Source organism: Poecilia formosa, unplaced genomic scaffold (genome assembly GCF_000485575.1).
Source record: "Poecilia formosa unplaced genomic scaffold, Poecilia_formosa-5.1.2 Scaffold672, whole genome shotgun sequence".
NCBI classification, from domain to species: domain Eukaryota; kingdom Metazoa; phylum Chordata; class Actinopteri; order Cyprinodontiformes; family Poeciliidae; genus Poecilia; species Poecilia formosa.
Genome location: NW_006800611.1, coordinates 37,142 through 62,883, shown reverse-complemented (window position 1 = coordinate 62,883; position 25,742 = coordinate 37,142). Strand labels below are relative to the sequence as shown.

General features: G+C 38.7%; 1 protein-coding gene across 1 annotated transcript in view; it reads left to right on the top strand.

The window, feature by feature from the left end:
• The window catches only part of LOC103130780 (neuropilin-1a-like), a 71,182-nt gene that overhangs the window by 8,324 nt on the left and 37,116 nt on the right, over positions 1-25,742 (top strand). The window contains exon 3 of the mRNA XM_007542277.2: positions 16,200-16,384. Within this exon, the coding sequence (XP_007542339.2) occupies positions 16,200-16,384 (185 nt within the window). The remainder of the gene's footprint in view (positions 1-16,199; positions 16,385-25,742) is intronic.

The following is a 25,742-nucleotide window of genomic DNA, read 5'->3' as shown; positions in this document are numbered from 1 at the left end:
AAGCTTTCTCTCTCTCAGGGTTGTTGTGGTCAGTCTGACCTCTGACCTCTGGGTTGTGGTGGTCAGTCTGACCTCTGACCTCTGGGGCAGCCCTCTCCCTGTTTCCCCGCTGCCTCAGGCTCTTCTGACACGCTTCTTTATCGTCGCTCTGACCTCCAGCTGCACTGTTTTCATCCCTGCTTCGTTTCTTCCCGTTTCTCGCCTGCTCACCATTTGCTCTGCCTTCCTCTGCTGAGTTTGACAAATGAAGGAGAACTTTAGGCTGTTGTGCAGCCAAGGTTCTGGTTCCTGGTTCTGTCTGTCAAAAGATGCATGAACGCAGCCGCCATGTTGCTTCCACTCCAGTATAACCAGTAGATCTATCAGATATAAGACAGGGGTGTCCAATATGCGGCGCGGGGGCCGTTCATGCTTCATCGTAAACATGACAACAACCTTTGGAAATGATTCATCAGCTCCTAAGAAACACTCACTTTTGATCTTTGTTGCTTTGATGCAGTTTAATGGCTGCATGCCTTTTTCCACACTACTATGCAAGACAACAATGAAAACACACGTTTCTTTATGCTTGTTGTGTTTAGTTTCCAGACTTGAAGCTGAAATTGAGTTTAGGAGCAAATGCAATTATGAAATTCCCCAGATCAGAGTCAGAACGGTGGGAAAACGCTGGAGCACAAAGACTTTCGCCAGCTGCCTCTTCTCTTTCAGCAGCAAATATTTGTCCAATGGGAGGAAGAGGGAGATATAAATCCTGCTTTTGTTTCTCTTATTTAAAGGAATATTGTTTAGAATACCATTTCAAACAATTACGGCCGCGAACTATGTGAATCCACCCGCACATCTGGGAGAAATGATGCACAGTTACCAAAATAAAAGCCCCCACACCTGGAAATAAGCAGTAAAATCACTGCAGAAAATCTAACACGTATTTTTGGTTTACTTTGTAGTGCAGATATTTTAAAACACATGAAATAAGACAAAACTAACTTACAAGTAACTTCTTTTCAGCTTATGAGTCAGTAATTCCTTAATTTTGATAGAAAAGTTCAGATTGTTTTGTCTATAACAGGAATTTTCCCCCATTTTATAAGTGAAATAATCTGCCAATAGAACAAGAACTTTTAAGAAATTATTGACCTAAAACAAGCTTCTATGTTTTGCTGAAATGTTCAAGTGTAATAAGATATGAGCAGCAGAAACTGGACCAAAAACACTTGGTAATATTTAGTGTTTTTGCAGTGAATTTTGGGTCCATCGCGCAGCATTTCACACGCTCTTAACGAGCAGATTAACGAGGACAGGGTTTGCTGGGAAACTCATTCAGCAACGTCACACATCAGCAGCGATCCCAGGATTTACAGCCCGCGTCGCTGATGCAGGCCAGATGTCTGCCCACCCCCCGCTGGGACAGAGGGACTTATGTCAGGACCAACAGCTGGACTCACGACGGAGCGCCGGCCCAAACAGGCCTCAGCTCAAACGCTGGTAGCTGGAGGTGAATTCGGACCATGAAGAAAACGTCTCAGACTTTATGGCAGAAAAGCCGTCATGCATTTCCCCTCGAGACAAAATTGAATAACTTTTTTTGAAGGGGTTTGCATCAGACTGACACAACGGCGTCATAGACGTGACATAACATCTGTTGTGAACGTGAAGGAGTCTTCATGAATGTTGTCAGGAAGTGATATTTGGTAAATAATGATGCTTTTAATGCAAAGTTCCTCTAAAAGTTGCATTAAAAGTGTCAACTTTGCATTATTTGGTAAATAATCACATTTTAGTGTGATTATTTACCAAATAATAAAATGCATTATTTAATAAATAATGATAATTGTGATTGGTATATAATGACAATAATGACATTATTGGTAATAAAATTACCAAGCGATGACATTCTTTGATAAACAATGGCCAAATAATAAACACAATAATGTCCATTATTGTTAATAACTACAATAATGTCATTATTTGGTCATGGTTGACCAAATAATGGTCAATAATTATTATGTACCATTATTCCATACCAAATAATGACATTTTGATGCAATGCAAACTTGCATTAAATTATTTACCAAATGACTCTTCATGAAAAAACAAACATTCATGAAGATTTCTTCATGTTCCTGTTATCTCAGTCTTATCCACACCTGTTCAAAAAGAAAACCAAATTTCTTCTGACTTTGTGGTAAAACTCCATTTCCTGTTCTGATGAACTCAATATAAAATCTTCTTTTATGAGATTTAACGACCTACGTCTGACCGAACTTCACTCCAATCCCATTCAGATCCTCCATGGACACAAGACGGCAGCCTAACATGAGGTCACTGTCAGGATGCCGAGGGGTCGGAGGTCAGGCAGCAGGTTAAGCTGCGTCCCGACCTCCCTGTGGGAGGATGAGGAGCCTGGGAGGCTCTGTCCTTCCTCACATGTGTGACAGGAAGCTCTTCGCTCAGCGCAACGGAGCGGCGGTTGTTCAGTAGCCGGAGACGGACAATAAAGCCTTTCTGTGCTGGGCTGGTGAAAGAACGTCTGTCTGCTAGGAAAGGCCACCGACTGACCTCCAGCTGCAGAAACCGAATACTATTCACATGGATCCAGTGGAAAGATGAGACGGATAAACATGTGGGAGGCATAAACAGAAATTAAAAGCATAGATGCTGGAATATACTCAGTCTGGTGACCCACATCTCTGAGGTCAACCCGACACTTTGGGCTTTCATTAAGGGAGAAGCACTGAAACCTGTACATTTGTTTTCCATTTGTTTTCAGTTCCAGCTTTGATTTTTGGTTTGTTTCTGCTCCCACAGAGTTGGGGAAAACCCATACCAACCCCAAACACATCAAAAGGTGTTGCAGAAAGCACCAGAAAAATTGTTTTCATACACAGAGAGACATCTCAGCCCTCTGTAGAAAAGAAAACCATTAAATCTGGAAACCTGAACCTGGAAGTTTAAATCCTCTTATAGATCTTTACAATTCTGTAAAAAATGGACAAGATGTGCATGTTCACTGCATAAAACACAAAATCAAATGTTTCTGTTTAGTTTCTAGTGCAAATATCCCAGAATTAGGACAAAACTTACAAATAACTTTTCAACAAGATTTGAAAGAGAACCAGAGCAGCAGAAAATGTAACAATCGTTATTTTGGTCCCCATCAAACCAAATCTACTGGACTATCAGGTGTGGAAACAGCTTTAGACTCATGAAATGACTGCAATCTGGTGACTTCAGTATCCGTTTGGTAACATGCAGTTGGGAGAAGAACCTTCCCAATCCGGGCTGGTTTCAGGGATATCTAGTTCTGCCATCCCAAAGCCAGACCTGGCCTTGCTTTGGGATGGAAGATCAGGTCTGGCTCTACCAGAGACTCCCCTTGTCATCAGTACCAGATCTCAGGTGATGCTTCCTGGTTTGGGAATCTCTGAACCCACAATGCAAGGTTCCCCAGAAAACTTGTTAAGCCCGGTGGTTGGATGCCAAGGCAGTCATTCATCCAGCAGCCCGTCGTTGAGTTAAAAAATGTTTAAAGTTGACAGGAAATTTGAAAATATCACTTGATAATTATGTGTTATTGAAAGATTGGGAGATTAATACCTGGACACCAACTATAAGGTCTTAAAAAATGCAAACATTTTAAAAAGACTTAAGTAAATAAGTGATGTTTAGCCTGGTGGGGGCACAAGGAAAGCCTGGTGGCCCGCCAGGCTTATGATGCACAGGGGGAAGCCCTGCAGCGGGAGCTGGACGTCGATTGGAATGAAGTCTGCATGGATGGAGATCATTGCTGGAATGTTTGGGTTTTCATCTTGGACCAGTTGTGCCAGTGAACCCAGATGAGATGAAAGATGGAGTTGATTTATATCAGATTTATAAATTATTGGGCGATAGCCACCATTAACGCTCTGCACTCTGAAGTATTTCATGTCATTGAAACTTTATTATTCCAACTTTTCAGTTAATAATGAATCAGGCTACTGAATTACTTGAACTCATCAGGCTTTGAGGAAATGAAAACATTCATCTTCATGAGGGTTGAAGGGAGAAACTGGACGGAAATTTGTTCTGGCGCTTTTTATGGTTCACGTAAGGATGATGGATAACAGAAAGCCGTCACTCTGCTGAAACGCCGTCCCTATGGAGAACATCTGAGCTGCAAATGAACGCCTTCATTTTGAGAAATGCTGTGTTGGTGTTAACAGATTTCACCATAAGGGGATATCTTCTGTTCCTCGTGAGAATATAGGCTTCATAACCCTAAATCAATCACACGCCATTCCTGTAAAATCCGTTCCCAGCGTGTCAATTATGATGGTAAATTGTTAGCTTGGAGCTCCAGAAGTGGGATTCCTTAAAGAAAACAGGAATAATTTGGGTCTTTATGTCTGTATGATTGAAAATCTAATTCCTCAAATGGGCTCATTTCCATATAACTAGGTTTATTTTTCAAATGTTCGTCATTAAGTCCAAACACCAGCGGGCGGTTACATTTTTCTCATGTTTCTCAGCCTCCTCTCTGTCCGTCTGTCAGCGATTCTCCCTGCTGGAGTTTCAAAGTTTGCTCCTGAACACAGTGGGATAATTAAAAACAAATGTTGTCAGGGAGGAAGCCTCCTGCGTTTAAGCCTGCCTGTGAATATCGTCGGAGACTCGCGCGTGTCACAGCGTATTGGAAGTGACGTTGTGTTTATTGCTTTGGCCTTCGCTCACTTAAGAGAGGTGTGGATTGAGTGTCTGTTGACAAAGAGCCATTTTCCTCCCAAACCTCTCAGGTGCTGGTTTTTGCTTTGCTCAGGATTCAGACAGCTCTCTGTGTTTTCCTAGGCGTTGGGTTTCCCAGCCTGAGTCGGGATGTGGCACTTTCGATTAAAGTGATTAGATTGTTGGCCATTTTTCTGTACAGCAAGAAGAAAACCACCGGTCGTAAACCAACAAAGATTTCCACTACTTTCTGCTTTTAAAGTTTAAAGCTTTTGTATTTCCATTAGAATCTCAGCTGCTTCTAAAGTCTAAGCCCTAAATAAAAAACACCAGCCTGTTTTTTGGCAATACATTGATGATTTTTAGTGTCTGGAAAATGAGCCATTTCAAAAACTTATTCGACGGGGACTGCACCGTTACCTAGCAACCCAAACTGAGCTCAGCCCCGTTACCTAGCAACCCAACCCATGTTTTTGTGCTTCCTCTTGGGTTTCTGCTGTTTCTAAAACCAACTGCTAAATAAAAAAATAATTTAAAAAACACCCAGCTATTTTTTAGGCAATAAGCTAATATTTTTGGTGTCTGGAAAGTGAGCCATTTCAAAAACGTCCCGATTAAGTCATGGTCAAGGGGCTGGCACTGTAGCGACCCCAGCCAAGCCAAACCCCGTTAGCTGGTTTTACTGCTGTATCAGCTGTACAATGGCTGCTGGAAAAGATGTGTGTTTTGATGTTGACTTACCATCCAGAAACCACTTGCTGCATTCTTGTTGATTGTGCAGGAGGCTCTACTAATGCTTGTCAAAGATGTACGGATGTGTAGTTGTGCATCTGTTTGCAGCCATTTTGAAGTGAGTGTAAATGCTGAGTTGGGGGGCGTGGCTAGCAGCAGATTACTAGGATTTAAAGGGACAGAGGCCCTAAAACATAAAACATACAGTACTAATCAGACTAAAATGTCATTATCTAAGAACGTTTTTGTGAAATGTAATTAACATGTTCTTTAGACCTCTCCTAACCGATATTATAACTGGAACTAGATTTCTTGTGATATTCAGACTTTTTATTTCAGGAGTTCCACTTGGTTTTATAGTCGGACCCCAACATTTTTTGGTTTAAATATTAATTCTGAATGTATGTTTTCAATGTAAATCAGTGGATAATCTACAGATTTATAAATCTTGTGTTGAAATGTGATGGACATGTTCTGTACAGCCCATAGATCCTAGCCTGCTAGAGGAAGCATAATATTTCACTTCTAACTCCATAAAATCTCATTTCATCCTTCAAGCTCCCTGAACCGTCTAGGACAGCAGGGGGTGGAAGCGCCGTTTTCCTCGTCTGTCTTAGGGATTAAGACTCCTCAAATGGGAACAAATTTCTGCAGTTTCTTTGCCGTGGTTTTAATTTCCCGGCAGAATTGCTCTGCCTCGGCTGGAAGGTGAAGGATGGTTGGTTCCTGCTCCTGCTGCTTGGCCTGGTTGGTTTGCTTGTTTGTAGCTGGCTGTGTGCGATTCCTGCAGCTTGCTTTGAAGGAAAATGTTCTGTTCCTGCAGCTTTTACTCCAGAGTATCATGTGGCATTTTTATAAGGCATCAGCTATTAGGAAATTACATTTCACTGTGAATATGATCATTTTATGGACAGAAATAACTGTCGTTTTTTAGTATAACTAGTATAATTTAAAAAGGAAGACTTAACTAATATTTTGGTGAAAACTGGCATGAATTGCGCTTTTTATTTTTACTTTTCCACATCCTCTGAGCTGCATGATTGTGCTTGAAGCAGCACTTTGTGGCTCTCTGTACTTCTATTCTTGCATATCTGACAGAAAATGTAGATTCCTGAAGCTATTTTTGCAGTTGAAAGGTATTTTCTCTGTTCTTTATTCCTTAGTTTCACAGAAGTTTACCCCAGGTTTTTGCTTTAAGCAAGAGAAAGGAAAGGAAATTTGGCATAAATCAAAAATCAGATGGTGTATTTTAATGGTTCTTGGTTTTTGAATTTTATTTGTTGCAAAGTTGTTTTATAACCACAAAATAAGAGAAACAACCCCAGAGTGCTGTTATCAGGATTATTCTCAAAATAAAACTATAAAAATCACATTCACACAAATCATTCAACACATTGGACAGTCGTGGTTGGAGAGTATCTAAAATAATCCCAATAGTGTTTCACCGGCTGCAGTTTCCTGGTCCTCCACTGATCTTTAACGTTTCAGTTTCGTCAGATATTCATTTGTTTGTTTAGCAGCAGTTAGTCGGTTTGAGACGTGATGCGCTGGGCCGGTTTGCAAACCAGGACATAATCTGATTTTCAGACCTTGGCTGAAGTAGATATGATCAGTTTCTCATGCAAGTTTCATCCAATCGCCAAAACTTAAGGAAATCAGGCCCAATTTATCGGTGTCCCCTGAAAGAAAATTCAGCGTGAGAAGCTAGTTGACCTGCTACTGGCTAACGTTAGCAAAGCAGCCAATCCTGCAGCGCCTTTCTTTTTCTTTAGAGTTGATTGGTTGACTCTAAAGCAAAACTAATGAAGTTTGTATCATCTGAGGTCGTCCAAAAACAGTTTCCATTTATAATATTACATATTCATGTGCATTAACTATTAAAATAATGAGCGTTTTTGTTTCAAATATTTGCAGATTTCAGCTATTTGTGGTTAGCGCTGGTCACCTCGGGAGTCCAGTTGTACAAATTTTTATCTATTTTTTTAAACTTACCAACTGACATGCTTCACTGCAAAAATAAAAAATATTACCAAGCATTTTTGTCAAGTTTTGCTAAATATAGGAACTTGTTTCAGGTTCTTCATATTAACGAAAAAAAGTAATTATTTTACTTAAAAGACATTTTTTAAATCTGCCATTGAAACTACAACTTTTCATCAATATTAGTTAATGGTTTTCCTAAAATAAGCTCCTGTAGCTTCCTAATAAGTTACTTGGAAATTAATTTTGTCTTAATTCAAATATATGGAGATTTTTTTTTCTATAAACTAGACCAAAATGCACACTGTTGTTCTTCTAAACTACATTAAATGTGTTTTTTTATCCCTTTTACGTAAAGATTAATATTTCAATATGATAAGTAAACTCCTGAAATTTTCACCAAATCTTCCAAATTCACCAAAATCGGTGAGTTTTCACATGTACGCTAACACAACACAAATGTTTTGGATACATTTTTGTCAGTTTTCACAGAATCTGCGAAAAAGTTCTTCATCGCACGAGCAGGGAAACAACAAAAGCAACGTTTATCTGCGAGAGAATATGAATTACTCAGCCGTGTGAGTCATTTAGCGAGAGGCTATTTTAGGTCGAAAACAGGAGAAGTGAGAAAGGAGTGTAGAACCAGGAGGCTTCGCCGGGTTTTCCAGCTCTAAATACGACCAGCACACACAAACGAGCCATCTGCAGCGCTCCGAAGACGACCGCTCTGCGTTTATCTGACAGAAACTCCTCCGCTGTGTTTTACAGCGGCTAAACACCGCGGCCTTCTGGGTAAATGTGCCAAGGAGAAGCTGCTCCTTGTGGCGGCTTCGCTTGCTCTGAGATGAAAGTGGGTTGAAGTGGGTTCAGGTTGGAGAGTCGGAGATGAAAACATGAAATCTGCTTGTCTGTGAGTGTTTGTGCAAAGGGCTTCGTTTAGACCGAGGCCTCTTGAAGTTCTGAGCGCTAATTTAAGTCGCCAGGATGTGACCAAAAAACCGCGGCGAAGGAATGCTCGCATCAAACGGACCTCAGACTTTCTCGTTTTCGGGTTTCATGAGCTGCCACATTTCTCAGCTGTTTCAGATCGCTCAGCGTTTCTGGGTAAATATTGAGACGGGAAGAAAGGGCCGAGGCAAAAGGTCCGTCTACCTTCTGACTCCCACATGCGTTCACGGATGACATCGTTGCAACGCTGCGACAAATTAAAACAAGCTCAGTAGTTTGTATTGTTTTCTCTTTCCTCCAGAAACTGGATGGCAAAGGTTTCCAGTCTGGCGATTTTTTAAGAATAATTTCATTTACAGAGACTTTATAATTCATTTTATTTGTTGTTTTTGTTTTGGATATTTAAAATGTCGTCCAGTTCCAGTGTTGAATTTAAATTAAACGTTTATTGATCTTCCAGAATGTGTTCTTGCTTTATGATACCATTATATAACTTGAAAATCGTCTCAAAACAACAGTATTATCGTTTATCGCTACAACGTCTCTAAACTTCGCTAAAAAACTAGCGACACCCATAAATATTGTTTGCAAAAGTTTTTATAAACATAATTTTAAGCTTTCCTTTCCATAAGCAAACTTCACTTTTAATTTTTTTCAGTTTAAAGCTAAAGGCATTAAATTTAACATTGATTAAAACAAAATATTACACATTTATCTCATAAAATAAACATGTTTCCACCACACCTTACTACTGAGGAGCGGCCATCTTGAAACGCAAAGCCCGTATTCCAACTTTTCTGTAGTGAAAAACTGGAAATCTGTGGAAACAAAGTTAAAATTTGGTGGAAAAATGACAAAACATTTTGGAAATAAAAATTACTTTGTGGGAGAGTCAAAATTTGGTGGAAAAATGACAAAAATGAAAAAAAGTAAAAATTGTACGGACATTAACAGGTCAAAATTTTGTGGAAGAGAAAAAATAAAAATGCAATGGAAAAATTTCACTATTCTGTGGGGAAGAATAAAAACTTAAGTTTTCTTTTTTTCACATCAGCCCTAATCCTCTTCCATACATAGCTGTTGGTTGGGGGTCCCAAATTAAAATCTGCCTTGGGCCCCAAAAAGGCTTTGGCCGGCTCTGGCCAGGAATGATCAGAACCGCTGTCTCTGTTTGTTCCGATTTTTCTCACCAGAATCTCAGTCCTGCTGAAGCTTTTGGTAAGAAGAGGAAGGATGAGAGCCGGCTGTGTTTTTAAGAAGCAGATTGGTGAAAGAAACTGGGCCGGTGTTGCACTGCCGTCCTGCAGACCCCGTGAATCACTTCCCGCTCCGGCTTCGCTCTGCGGGAGGCAAACGTCTCCGAACCCGGCCCGTAAATTCCTCTGCGATGCCTTCCAGATGTGCCGTAAGAAGCCGGCCGCAGGGGACGGCATCGCAGCCCGGCGTGGCATGTTAATGAGCTGTAATATACGAGCAGATCAGGGTGTTCGCTTACAGCCCGCCACTCTGAAGTGGGAAGGAGGTGGGAAGAAAAGAAACTCCCTGCTTCCATTTGGGTTGAATCTATTTACAATGGGATGCGTTAAATTTAGCAGTAAGAATCAGCGCTGTGTTTAGTGACAGTTTACTCCCAGGGATAATTCGCTTTTACCCTGACTAACCTGCAATCTTTCAGTTTTTATTTTTGGTAATTTTCTACTTTCTTGGAGCATAACTCATCAATTTCTCTGCTTCTCATAGTTTAAGAAAATTATAATTGAAGTTTTTAGAGTTTTGTGGTGAATTATTAACAATGGGAAAACCAAAAGCAAACAAAACGATGAAGTTCATTAACTTGCTGGAGGAAATTAAGAAGCCACACGAACAGAGGGCAAAATCTCCTGATGGGACAGAAACCGAGGCAGTAATCCGGTAAAAAGGAGGAAGAAATCGGACGAATTCACAAATTCAGAATAGATTTATCTGTAAAAACTAAAACTGATGTGTGAATATTTTTACATTTCAAATCAAACTAGTCAGAATGTTTTCATTATTAAGTCTTTTTAACTCTCTAAAACTTCTGTTTTTCTCAGAGTGACGTCCAGTTACTGAGTTATCCAGGAGTTAAACTGAAGCGTTGAACAAGTCAACACGTTGTTAGCTTCAGTTCGAGTAAAAGTAATTAACTGGTGGAAAATGATTAACAGTTATCTCACTTATGATTAGTTGTTAGCTTGACTTAGATGGTAGCTTTAATCTAACTAAAGGTTAACTTAACTGTTTAAATGTTAGCTTGAGTCCAATTAGCTGTTAGCTTGTATTTAATTGGGGGTTACCTTGATTATGAGAATATGTTAACTGTTAGCCTGTGTCTAATTAGGGATTAGCTTAACAGTTCAGCTGTTAGCTTGAGTTGGAGTGGATCTTAGCTTGAGTCTAATTAGCTTTTAGCTCTAATTAGTGGTTAAGCACTTTGAACTGCCTTGTTGCAGAAATGTGCTATACAAATAAATTTGATTGATCAGTTTGTCTTTAATTACAGATTAGCTTGGCTGTTTAGATGTTTGCTTAAGATCAATTAGCTGTTAGCTTGTCTGTAATTAGGAGTTAGCTTGAGTGTTCTTGAGCCTAATATGTTGTTAGCTTGTCTCTAATTATCGGTTAGCTTGAGTGTAAATTGCTCTTAGCTTCTCTGTTATTTGCTGTTAGCTTGACTGTTTAATTAGCTATTAGCTTGGCTATAAATAGGAGTTAGCTTGTGCGTTTTAACTGTTTGCTTGAGTCTGAGTAGATTGTAGCTTGAGTGTAATTAGCTGTTAGCTTGAATCTAAGCTAGTAGTTTTCCTCAGATTAGTTATAAGCCTGAATATTTTCTTTTTGGCTAGCTTTGATTTCCCTTTGGGATCAATAAAGTATTTTTGAGTTTGAATTGAATGTGATCAGTTGGTAGCTTGACTCAGCAGCTAACTTGAATATAATTAGCAGCTAGCTTAACCAATTAGCTACTGGTTACATTGAGTTGTTTTAGGGTAAACCTCTTTATCAGAGCTAAAATTGATTATACTGCCTGGAGTTTAAACAACATTTCTGCTTGATTATTGAATTTTAAATATTTTCTAGCGTTAGCAGCATTCATGGCAACTTAATGACGTCCAAATTGCGTCTGTTGCTCACTGTGAGGAAGAGAGGCTAGTAAATAGCATAAAATGTTAATTTAAGCATCTGCCCTGGGCCTCTAGATGGAAGGATGACTGTTCCCCCCTTGAGCAAGGCATTACCTACGGACAGCTGCCTTTGCAGGGCATGAACAGCCTCTGTTGTTAATGGGGAGATGTGAGGGGCTGCGGACTGAAAGCCTCTCCTTAACTAGAGAGTGAAGAGACAGAGCCACTTCATTAAACGGCCTGTCTGTGTAAACACCGCCTGACTGAGTGAGTGCAGCCATCTGCATGCAGCTGATCACGCCTCTCCCTCCTTACCGGCCGTTCTTTACGAGGAGCTGGAGGACAGGGATGAGAAGTCTGGAAGCTATGAATGAAATCACCTAAACATGGCCGTCGACGCTAACGCTTCACAGCTGAGCGTTTAAATCCATTTCTTACCGGGGGGTTGAAGCAGACACAACAGGAACCGAACGCAGAAGCAGAAAATAAGCCGATTTCATTCTCCTGCGGCGTACGTTTACCCATTTCTGCATGTTTATGCCTAATAGACACTGGTTTACAGGTTCAGACTCAACTCTGTTGGACACTTTACTCATAAATAAATAACTATAAATCAATTAATCGCCTGATACATTTAAACAAACTAACTTTCTCAATAACTTTCTACCAAAAACTGGACGACAAAATTCTTCAGTTTGGTTTCAACTGAGACATCATAAGTAATATTATTTACTTTGAATATTTAAAATGTCTTCCAGGTTTATTGATCTTTCAGGATGTGTTCTTGCATTGTCAGGCCATTACTGCAGGTCTGTCTCAATAACAGACTTTACTGGATGATAAATTGTCCCAGAAGTTATTGCAATAAACAATAATATTGTTTTGAGACCATTTTAAAGCAGCATACTGGTAACAATGGCATAAGAACACATACTTATAGATTAATAAAGTTTACATTCTAATGAACATTTAACACTGAACCTGGAAGACATTTTAAATATCCAAAATAAATGAATAATAAAACACAAATAATTAATTATGAAGTCTTGTATTTGCTAGTTAATAATTATTGCATTAATTCAGCATAAATGCTGCATTATTTTTCCATCTGATTTTAGATGACCATGAGTTCTGTGGCAGAAAAGTTTATTATCAGAGCACATGTTATGAGTTTATTACCAGATAATAATATTTTTCAGCACAATGCCCCCTTTTGATTATAAGACTATATTAAATATTTTATAATAACCAAGCAGTGTTTGTTTCCTTTGGTCTTTTTCTTGTCAGAAAGTTTCCAGTTTCCTGCCTGAGGAACCCAGAAATTACATAAAAAAGATTTAATAACAGAAAACAAAGGTTATAATGAAAACTTTAAGATTAAAACTCCCCTCCAATACCTCGAAAAACACTGATGTAACCGTTTTACTCACCTCAGAATGCACAATGCTAGAAACTGAAAGCGAAGCTGACAGAATTATTTGGTTTTAGAGCATAAAAAATCTCCTTCTCAGATGGTGAGTTGATACTTCCAATTAAATAAAAATAGATAAATAAAAACAAAACAAATAAAAACTAACTGTAAACTGTGATCCCAGTATACATACACTGTTAGACCCATGTCACATGTTTTTTTTTTTTTTTTTTACCACAACTAGCTAATGTTTTTCTAGTGGAATTGGAAAGAAAATACTTGCTCTTTTCACACCATTTTGGTATAAAATGAAGAATATTGTTTTCTGAGAGTAGCTCAAGTTTTTGTGTAACATAAAAATAATAAATTGACTGGTTCCAGATTTGGTGTTTCCTCATAAATTGGTCTCATTAGTCACACATTCCTTTAATTCTCCAGATTTTTACCCGAAAGCCTGAGACCTACAAGCTGAGGAAATATTTTGATATTCTACCCTGCTTCTTGTCGAAGAGGTTAAAGGTCAAACTCGGTCTTAAAAGGCTGATCCCAAAGCTGCCGTGGATTCTCAGCAAAGCGTGAAGTCTTAGTTCTGAAGCAGCTTCTGCTGTTACACATTTCAGCTTTTATTTCTGCTTTTTTTTTTTAAATAAATCAGTGAACTCTTGGTTTGTTTTGAACCATTTTGAAGAATTTCAAATTTATTATTTACAATTTGTAGCTCTATTGTAACATGGAGATCAATATCAGCAAACCTTGTTATTATGTCTGTTGTCTGTTAATATGTTTGTATAATTAATGTTGAAGGAAATCATTCTGACAGTTTTATTGGTTTTAAATATTTTTCTTTAAACAGTCAACATTTTTGTTTTACGTTACTACATGTGCAGCTTTGGGATCAGCCTTTCCTCCAATCTTGAAGGAATTATATTTAGACAGAGATTATGATTTAAACTGATGGAAATTAATAATTTATTCAGTAATCTGTGGTAAAAAGTCAGAGTGTTCACTGGATATATTCTGGTCTGTTGTTACTTTATGGATTTATAGCTTTATCAATGGTAATCTTGATTTTTTTCCTGTTTTTTTAGCAGTTTGATAACATTATCTGATCATCTGGAATCCAGTTATTGGTACCACTTTAGCGTAATGCAGCCAGTCTGGGTCACAGATGCCGCTGGACATCACTTTGCTCCTAATGTGTTTTCTTTTCAGCCTGACACTAATTAGCCATTAGCTTTGGGATTATTAGCTATGAACTTTATTATGTCTACCTGTTAGCTTGACTGTCATTTACAATTACTTTAATTATGGCTGTTAGCATGACTCTAATTAGCTAAGTATGGTAAGCTCTTTGCTTTACCTTGATGGACTTTTAGCTGATTCTGATTAGTGTGGCTAGAATTAGCGTTTAGCTTCCCTCTGTTTTAGCAAAATGCATCTAATATGTGTTACAGGTACCAGAGGGATCAACACTACTTCTGATGTTTGTTGTTCTTTAGCTACAAACCAATAACTGTTGTCTTAACTATGATTGGATGCTATCCAGCCAAGCAGTGGTTAGCTTAGTGATGATAAACTGTTACCTCGATACTGATTAGATGCTAGCTTGACTAGGTAGCTGCTAGTATTTTCTACCTAGAGATTTGCTTGATTAAAAGCTGGACTGACTATGATTAATTGTTAGTTAATTGCTACCTAGCTTGTTTAGCATTTAGCTTAAGTAAGATGGACTTAGCTTGAAGCTGAATAACTGATAACTTTATGCTGAAAAGCTGAGTGTGACATTAATTGTCGAATTAGTTTTTAGCTTTATTGTGATTAGCTGTCATTTTAATTCCGATCAGCTGTTAGCATCAATAGCAGTTTTTTCTTTAGCTCTGATTAGCTGTTAGCCTCACTCTTATTGCTCTTAGTTTGATTAATTGGCAATTACCTTGACTTTCAGTAGTGGTTACCTGGTTACACTGATTAATAAGAACTAGCTGTTAGCTTGACCGGTGTTAGCTTTTACCATGATAGTGGTTAGCCTTTTGTGAAAGTTTTCCTCTTGAACTGAAAACTGATACTGCTTTAATTAATTTTTATCAGAAATTTTTCAGAGATCAAGAAACTTGACAATACTTTTAACTTTTTATTTTAAGAAACATCTTTCAAAGCCCATGGCTACCAAACATACAGTCCCTGCATTTTTCTAGTATTTACTTTTGGGATATATATTCTGACATTTCTTTGAGGTTTTAAAATCATATTTTAGGTGATTAAATCTTGTAAAAACACATTTACAACATTTACAACGACAACAAATAAGGCTATAATATTAGCTTATGTCCAGGTATTGCGGAGAATTTCCTTTAAACGTGAGATACATGCTGAAAAAGAAACGGCATTGTTGGTAAAGGTGGTGGTAGGTCCACTCACAGACAGCAAAGACAGATAAAACTTCACGGTGGGGATAATTTTCTTCACATTGCTGATATCGCTGCCTTGTTCTTCCTTCCTCGCTTTGAGAAAGAGAAACTTCATGTTCTCTCTCTCATCCCCTCCAACTCTGTTTATACTGTTATCTTTCTAATATGCTTTTCATTTACTCACTTGAACAAGAGCTGATATTTTCTTATCGGTGTGTGTGGAGCAGAGACATACACACACACACACACGGCCAATTGTTTTTCTTTTATCTGTGAACGGGGTGGATATATAAAAGAAACTACTTTGCTTAATGATAGTTTTAAGTTTTTATTTTACAAGGGAAGACACAGTTTTCTTTTTTTTTTTTTACCATTGGTGCAGAGCTGGACAATAAATAAATACCAGTATGTATCGTGACAGACACTAGCCGCTCAACCTCTCACAGCTTTTAAGCTAAGCTGGTGGCATTAACTCACTCGGTCTCTGGTTACCTAGCAACAGCCTGCTGAGTAACTGCTGGTTACCTAGCAACGACTTGTTGGGAAAGTTCCGGAGCAGCAGTTTTATGTTTTACCACCGGGCCTCAAAGCTGCTTAAAAAAACAGCAGCCTGAAGTGAAAACTGTGGATAAAACAAGAATTATTTCAGTTATTTAAGACAAAAAGCAATGAATATCTGTCGATACCAACTGATATGAAATCCTTTTATTATTATATATTTTTCAGCCATTTTGTCCAAGTCTTTATGTTAAAATGTGTCTTCAACATATTTCGAAAACCTGATCAGTATTGATCGATGTCTGTGTTCTTCTGGAGGTGTGAAATGTTTCGTATCATGTCTGTATTTTAATTGAAATATCTTTTTTCCCCCTAAAGGTATGACTATCTGGAAGTCTATAACGGCGGCGCAGACGAGTCTTCGTCCATGGTGGGGAAGTTTTGCGGGAAAATCGCGCCGTCGCCGATCATCTCCAGCGGCGACCAGCTCCTCATCAAGTTCGTCTCCGACTATGAAACCCACGGAGCGGGATTCTCAGTTCGATACGAGGTCTTCAAGACAGGTAGCTTAGTTTTTATTATGTCACCTTTGGATTCCTGTTATGTAGATAAATAACCTTAAAACAGTGGCAATCTCTCCTAAAGGCAGCAGAAGATAATTAACACAAAACATTTCCTATTTTTTGTTGTGAATTTTAAGTTTTAGTTGTAATTTCTAACACTTATATTTAGATAAATACAGCAGCAAAAAGGCCAGATGGAAAAGAAATACCCCTATTTGTGTCTCAAAGTTTTGATTTCAGTGATTTCTGTGAATATCTTTCAGTAAGATGCTCTAATTTTCCAATATTAGGTCTCAGATGCATTTTTACTGGCAACAGTAGTAGCTTCATCTGTAAAACATTGGTTCCCTTTGCTTTATTGTTCGCCCAAGCCTTCATTCAGACTGCATTATTTACTATTCACAGCTTTATGTCAGTGACAGCTCAGACTATAGCGTCCCATCCAGACCGTGATTGAAATGAAAACATTCTCATGATGGATAAAAGCAGCTCAAAATATTGCTTTTGTTCACATCTAGATTAAATCCCCCAACTGAAACGAGACCCTTTCCCTCTCTATGTAATTTATTCACTGTTGTTTATCATAAACCTATACAAACAGACTCAAATATTGGGTTAAGTGTCACTTGGCAAGTCGTACCTCAATCATAGATGTTTTGTTTGTCATTTCCAAGCTTCTGGCATGAATCTTGATGGTTTCCTGGTACAGATCCAGTGTTTCAGCATAATAATCACATTTTCACCAGTGCTGAGGTCTGGACTTTGGGAAGTGGCTGCTTTTTCCAATGTTTGGATCCATGTTCGTGATCAGTGAACTGCTGAAACGTCAACCAGTGCTCTTGTTTGGCCCAGCTGTCAATCTGACAGGAAGTTGAAGGTTTAATCCACCAGTCCCAGTGGTTTTGAGACCGCCATGTTTTAACTTGTCTTAAACATGACTACAGTGTTGTTTGGTGTGAATGGCTCACCTTTACTCCACAGTTTCCATCCAATTATCAGGAGAACTTTGAAATGAATGAACAAATTAGTGTGTTTCCATCTGCTGGACAGAAAACTGTTGGTTTAAACTGATTATTAACTCTATTTTATCAAACTAAGGGAGATTTTTTTGAAATCTCTAAAGCAGCGAAGCCGATATCAGTTGCCATTTAAAATGGGGAACTTCTGGTTCTGTTTTTACCAATGTGAGAAAGCGTGGTTTATAAATATCCTTGTGTTTGACGTCCTTGGAGCCTCTGGTACACTGACCTCTGTACCGCCAGCTAAACAGCCGACGTCCCGGTGGACCGGGACGCATCAGGATAGACCTACATAAACACTTCCAGCACTGGGAGGAACCCCGATCCTCTGTCCTACATTTGTATTTCCTCTTCCCTCCTGGCTTTATTTGAGCCTCTGCTAACAGAGAATCTCCTGTGGCCACTTCATTTTTTCACTCCGATGGGGAGGCTGGACATAAATCAGATGAAAACTTGCATGAGAGTCCTCCTCATTTTTCTAATGTTAGCTCCCCAGAGAGCAACAAGCGTTCATGTGTCTCCCACAAATAACAATCCCCTGCGAACGCAGGTTACAGATTGCTGTGATAAACAGATAGGCAGGTCCTCCTCTGTTCCTGTGAGAGTATTTTGGGAGTCGCGGCTCATTATGCTTTACTGTTCTGTGAACTGAAAACAAATTTCTGCACAGCACAGTTTGGACTGATGGAGGTCAGGATGACATTAGAAAGTCTGGGTTACAGTTCTGCAAAGGCAGATTTGTAAGGAAGCGTTCATATGCAAGGCCTGTTAGCATTAGCTTCAATCAACGACTGGAGACAAATTTAGATATTTGATGCCTGAATTAGAGACATACTAATAACTTATAAAGGTGACCTATTAGGCTTCCCTGAACAGGTCATTACATTTTTTGTTTTGCACAAAATCATTCCCAGATAATGAGATTTCAGTCTGCTCAGTTCAGAATGAGCTGTTTTAGGGCATCTGTCACTTTAAACCCAAAGAAGCTGCTGCTGGCCACAAACCCAACTCAACCTTTACACTCACACGTGAAACTTTCTGCAAACAGATGCACAATTATACAACTGTACATCTTTGAAAAGCATTAATAGAGCCTCCTTCACAATGAACAAGAATGCAGCATTTGGTTTCTGGATGGTAATTCAAAAACGAAACATTTGTCTCTTCCAGCAGCCATTATATAGCGCAGCGGTAAAACCAGCTGACCAAACGTGTTGGAGCTCTGCTTGGTTTGCTAGGCAACAGGCTCTGGTTGACTGGGGTTGCGACGTTACACTTGGAAAGTTTTTAAAACGGCTCATTTTCCAGACACCAAAAAATATTAACTGTTTTGAAACAAGCTCCTATATTTTGCTGGAAAGTTACTTGCAAGTTATTTTTTTCTTATTTCAAGTGTATTTCCACTAGAAACTAGAACTAAAAATATTTGGTAGGATTTTGTGTTTTTGCAGTGTGGCCCTGATACATACTGGTCGCTATGGTAACCACCAACTGAAAACCGCAACGTAACTTAACTTATGGAGCAATAAAAGTGAGGAGAAAATAACTTGTATGAGAGACGAAATGTATTTAAAGAATAAACAAACCAGTTTTGAGAAACCGAACACTTATAATGATTAGGACTGAACGTATCGCAATAAAAGCGTTTCATAGCAGTCGATATTGATAAATATTGATTAGTTTATTGAAATCCTGCCAAACTGGTGGCTTGACATTTTCTGATTTATCCACAGTTTTCACTCCTCACTGTTGTTTTTAAGCAGTTATGAGGCACGGTGGGGAAACCTTAAACTGCTGCAGCGCCAGTTACTCAACAGGTTGTTGCTAGGCAACCAAAGTTGGGGCGGAACTTGAAACTAGGTTGTTGCTAGGTAACGAAAGAGTGAGTGAGTGAGTTAGTTGATGCTACCAACCTAGTTTAGCCCACTGCTAAGAGATTGAGCGGCTAAAGCCTTTCCTCTGCCTACATCTCCCAGAATGCTGTGCGGCTCAGTGAAGGTTCTCTACGTTGAATATTGAATTTTCTATTAGATGTGTCATTTATGTCTGTCGCGATACATATTGTTATTGATTTATTGTCCAGCTGTAGGATTTATTTATGCCAGCACCCCATGAACGCCGAGTATCCAGCTCTGTTTCCCGCCTGGTGCTTTTGTTTCTGTTTGTCGGCCTTTCTGTGTCCCTTTGTGTCTGAGTAACAGACAGGTGTGTGGGACCTCGGGCTCATTTAGCTAATGGGCTGTTTGTCCTTGGAGGCAGCAGGGGTGACCTGCAGATGAGACGGATGCTGTGGCATCGAGAATAGGCTCTGAAACTGGGACAGAAGTGTGTGTGTGTTGGCCTCAATATGGGTCCTCCACCTCCTAACAAGTTAAAAACAGCACTTGTTCTCACTCAGGTAATCCCCCTGCCATGCTGCTGCCTTTTCTTCTCGCCACATTTAAAATCCATTACAGCCGGAGCAGCAAACTGTAACCGGCTGCTAAATGGAGCCGCTGCTCTGCTTACAAATAGGCTTTAAATTCAGCCGCCAGCTTTCTCTCTCTGTGGCTTTGTGACTCTCGGTCTGATTTGTCTTTTGATCTGGGATATTATTCTGAACAGCAAACCCAGTGGTGCCACTTGGACCCATCAAAACATTACTGAAAAAACATGAATTTAGTTCATTTATGCCTGTTTAACCTACATATGGAGACATATTTTGGCCGAGTTCCTGTTTCATTTTGGTAATTTGATTTGTTTCTGACTAAAATTTGTTTGGTTTTGGATGTTTAAAACAAAATATATATATATTTTTTTATATAGTTCTTATATGCAACCAAAGCCATAACAGTTTTAGTAAATTTAACTGTTTCAAAATCAAAAATTTCAATCCAATTGAATTCAAAAAGTTGTCCTTTTTTAAAGCTAGTTAGTCAAATAATGCCAAATTCTGACTGAAATCTAATTATAAAGGTCAAAATAAAGGTGAAATATATCCGTTTCACCTCCTTTATTCAGATTCAAACCTTTAAAGTGTCAAATTCAGTCCAAATTATTTTAATTCAGTCCAACATATTATAGTTTAAATCCAACTCATTATACTGAGAACCAAATGAAGTATTTCTTGTGTAAATGGATCCAAAGCATCTAATTAGTTTCATAACAAATTAGTTTTATTTCAGGGTAATTAATGTGGAATCCAAAATATTTAAATTAGGAGCCCAAAATTATTTTCCAATTTAATACAAATCATGTTTATTCCACCTTTTTCTACTTTTAGATTCAGTTGTGTAATTTTATTCAGTTATAGGAAGAACAAATGTTTCTAAACAATCTATTTTTGCAGTTTATTCAGATTTTAACCCTAGAAGTTGAATAAAGTAAATTAGTTTTTTATTATTGATCTGAAAAACTTAATTTAGGGGAAGTTAAATTAAAAGTTTTCAAAGTGCTAAGCTAAAAGTTAGGGTTATAGTACATTTGCTGAATTGTCCATCACTGAATATAAATATAAATTAGTGAAATTAGCAGTCAATTTAAATGGATTTTAGGGAAATTCTTCCATTTTAATTCAGTAAATCAAGTCCAGATTTTGAATTATTTGTCCAGAAAAAAATATGTAACGTAAGTAACAAATTAGAGCACTTTTATTGTGAAATGCATTCATAAAAGATTTACTCCAGCTAAAATCTATAAATATTTATTTTAAGTCTTTTTTTAACCAAAAGTTGTTTTAGACAAAAGAAAAAAAAGAATCACCTTTGGCAATAAATGAGTTGGTCATTATTTTAGGAAGCTTGCAGTATTTATTCATTTATTTGTTGCTTTTTTGCATTGAGGAGATGGAAATACTCCAAACAGTTTGTTTAATAATCCTTCATAATGAAGTCATTGCGGCTGTGCTGAGCTGGTTTTTCAGAGTTCATACTGGGAGGGTGGCGTTGCTTCACCATCAGAAAAAGCAAACCGCAGCAGGAGGAAGTTGCTCGGATAGTTGTGGATGCAGAAAACCGTTTCTTCCTGATTTATCGCCGGTTTCTAAGAACCAGAAGCAGAAGTGAATCGTGTTGCAATCTGTCCCCACCTTCCTCTCTGCATTTCTGTGCATTAGCTTGTGGCTTCAGCCCTCACCTCCCTCCTGTTATTACGACATGGAAACCCCTGAGCGCAGCCTGAGGCGCTGCGACGCTCGTCCAGACGACACGCTCCGCTGCGCCTGAAGATGGCGGCGGTAATGAGCGCTTCGCGGCAGCACTGGGTTGCGTCGCTCCACCCTTCCTTCTGACCACAGCGAAGATTTCATTTATAAATGATAGCCAAGTGGGACATTTTTCCCCATCGTACTGGGACTATATTGGTCCCAGCTCTACATTTGATGTTGGTTTTTAACCAAAAACACATGTCTGTGTCTTTTGAGAGATTATTTTAAAGCCGTTGCTGATTGAATGGCGTCGTCTGGACCTGTCACGATAACAACATGTGTTGCGTGGTAAATAGTGATAAACAATAATATTGTTGCTTTGAGACCATTTTCAATGAATACGCAGCTGCAAAACGCCACAAGAACCGTGGGAATAAATACAATTTGATGTGATTAATATAAAATATTACATATTTTCTTATAATCAAAATAAAAGATGGTGATGAACATTTTTATTATCTGGTGATAAAGTCACAATATATGATCTGATAATTTATTAATATAATTTAAGCTTCTGTATTTTGCTTAAAAGTTGCAAGTTCTGTAAAGCTTACATACTGCGGCTTTAATGCAGTATGTAAGCTGTGTTTCACTGTAAAAACACATAATCTTACCGCGTATGTCTGGTCTGGTTTCTAGTTCAGATATCTCAGTACCAGTGACATGCGGTCAGGGGAGGCAGGTCATCATGGAAAAATAATAATAAAACCATTTATATTGCTATTTTCACCCTCTGGTTTGTACTATAAAGTATCTAATTTTTACTTAGCTTAACCAATTCTGATGATTTTTTCTTAAAAATCGCTGGATTTTCGCATTTTCCCATTCAAATGCTCAGAAGCGAAGCCGGTGAGGCAGCAGCGACCTGAGCCTCACCTGGGATTGCGCAACCTCTCACTAACTGCACTGGCTGCCGTTCTATGACATCATGTTCTTCCTGTCTGTACGCCGGCAATGAAATGGCTAAAAAACATTTAACATATTGACTGATTTTCCATAATTTCGTTTATGTATATAATGTACAGTGTGTTTTTTGTCACTAACTGTGTGTGTATCGTGTTTTGTGTGCGGAGGAGCGATCAGAAACGGCAGAAAACAGACTCCAGGGGAGGCAGGCAGTTCTCTTGCCTCATGGCAGGGGGCGCTCATGATCCCAGATATTGTGACTCCACAACTGCAGAGTAAGACACAGTGAGCTAGCCATGGCTAGCCACACAGTAAATAAGTAAAGTACAGCGATATATTTGTTTTCTCCTCTCTTCCGATGTCAACATGAAAGACTACATTTCTAAACTTTAACAGTTTTTTAAAGTGGATTTTCAACTGAAGCAGGAGATAATAATTAAAGGAAGACCAACACCGGAGCTGAAGGTTTTGCTTCGAGACAGTTTGGTGATTCTTAAACGGAGTAGAAAAGACATCCCAAGGATAGACTTGGCTTTGGATGAACGGATATTTTTGTGCAGAATTAGTGGTGCATGGATTACATTGATAGATAAAGGTAAGACAGCAATAAGATGTTTTTTTATGAAATGTGCGTTTTTTGGGCTACAGTTTGTATGTCTAAATAATTCAGTAAAGTAGAAGCGGTAGCTAATCTACCACAGCAATTATTTATTAATTAAACATTAAGCCTAAAAATACTACAACAATAGACTGAATGTTCTGTTCTGTGTGCAAAATTTTTGAATGTTTTATGGTGTTAAATCCTAAAACATGAAGTGGCATTGTTGTCAGTTGCTATGGCAACGAATCTGCGTAGCTTAACGAATACAGATAACTTTGCTGTGGATCATAGCACGAAATCAATATCTACATTTCTAAGTTTCACTGAGTTAACGCGGCTATGGATGACATGTAAATGATTAGTCTTTTTGCCCCCCAGCGTTGTATGCTTGCGCGAAATTTCCGTACGTTCAATAACATGCATGGTGTCTAAGTCATAAGTCAGTGCCTCACCAGCAGTGAACCTCACCGCACGTCACTGCTAGGTACACTTGGAATACGACAGAACCAACTTACAAGTAGTTTATCAGCAACATATAAGAGCCTGTTTTAAGTCAATAATTAATTAATACTGATTGAAAAGTACTAGTTCTGCTGGCAGATTATTTCAGTTATAACAAGACATTTTCCGTGTTCGTCTGCCAGCGGAACTAGAACTTGGTTGCTAGGTAACGGCCTGGGTTTGGCTTGCGTTGCTAGGCAACGGTGCAGTGCCAGTTGATTGCAAAATAAGTGGACCTAGTACTTTCTCACCAATATTAATGAATTATTTACTTAAAACAAGCTGCTATACGTTGCTGGAAAATTACATGAGAGTTTTTAAAAGCTACTGTTTTTAAAAGCTTTAAATTCTTATATAACATTTCTTTGCTTTTTGTGTAAAATTGATCTTTTAAAACATTTGTATTGGCAAATCTGCTCTGATTTTCCCTCCTTTCTCGGCCCCAGCTGCGTGTTTCTCAGACTCTCTCTCCGAATCGAAACATGCTTCACCTCCCGTCCCTCCTCATCATTTATCATGTCACCCCTTAATGACGCCACCTGTGTCAACAGCAAGGGGTCCTCAGCTGTGTGTGTGTGTGTGGGGGTGTGTGCGTGTGTGTGTGTGTGCGTGTGCGTGTGCGTGTGCGTGCGTCTCGCTTCGTGTCACATCTGGACCCGCCAACATGAGAAACGCTCCTCTTCCTCCTCCAACACGGTAACTTTCACACGCGCAGCCTCTGCCTCGGAGCGATGCTTCGCCCTCAAACGCGCCTCGTGTCGACGCCGTTTCCCCAACATCGCTCTCCGTCGTGACATCGCTCACGCTGAGGTGCGAGCCGCCGGCGCCGATGACGGATGAGAGGCGACGCAGGCTTCTAGGAAAAAAAAAAGAAAGATGGCAGCTGCCTCTGTTTGCATGATGTTATTTCATGATGTGAGTTTATGATCAAAACAGCTAATTTGTATAAACACAGGACTGGTAACAGTTGAATACTGAATGTTGAAAAGTAAAAGTCCAGAGACTCCAGAGAAAATTTATTGAAATTTTCAGTAAAATTTCAATAAAATTGTTTTTTCCTTTTCTTAAAACTTGGTGATAGAAAGACGAATTATTTGTGTCGTACTTTACAATTTCCTCCGTAAGTAAATTATGGTGGTAACCATTTTTACCCTTATTACAAATTAAAAGTCTCTGTGTCTACTGAACAAATTTGTATAATTTGTGAATGACAGTGGGGGGCCACATAAAATCAGTCCACGGGCCACAAATGGCCCACGGGCCGCACTTTGAACACCCCTAGTCTATCATCTATTGAATCATATAATCCTGCAGCATCTCTGCAATATGACCTGATCTGACTCTTCATGTTGACTTTCTGATTCACGAGTTTTTCTAAATATAAGATAAATTTAGTTTCTCGAACTGTTTGGTGGAGAATTTAGCAGATAAAAATCAGTTTCTCTGCAGGAGCTGATTTATTTTTACCTGTTTTTAAACATGTAACAGAACAAAGAGTCTCTGTTCTGCACCTTTCGGGTTTCTTTTCTTTGATTCTGAGTTTATTCCTTTCAAAGTTCAGAGTTTTTGAATATTTTAACAGATCAAGCTAAAGATACTTTCCAGACATCTGAGGGCAGATGAGTGATCCTTCTTCTCTGGGTGAAATCAAAAGCAGACCTTTCTTACTTTGATTATCCTCCATGTCTTACATGTTTTACATGTTTCTGTTTGTCTTTTCTATCATCTAGTGACTTAAATTTGTAGCTTTAATGAATTTTAAATGTCTTCGTGACTCTTTGTGTATCACAGAATAAACAGGAGCTATTTTAGTGGCCAGCCAAGCTAAAAACAGCCATGAAACGACTCTGAACCATTTCTTTTTCTTCAGAGAGTTGAATAAAAGCGTGAATGGACACACGGTGATAAAACACAGCTGCCCGTCTGCAGATTTACTGAAAGTCATTTGGGCGAGCCGCAGATCTGTTGGGAAAACTGTTAAATATCCAGACCTGGCCAACAGGAAGGAGGTTGTTGGTTTGGAGGAATAAAACCACGACTTTCAAGCAAAAACTTGTGTTTTAAAACAGAATCAGATAGAAAAAAGGACAGAATCAGATAGAAAAAAGGCATTCTTCAACAAAATCTGAATCTTTAGTGTTATTTTTT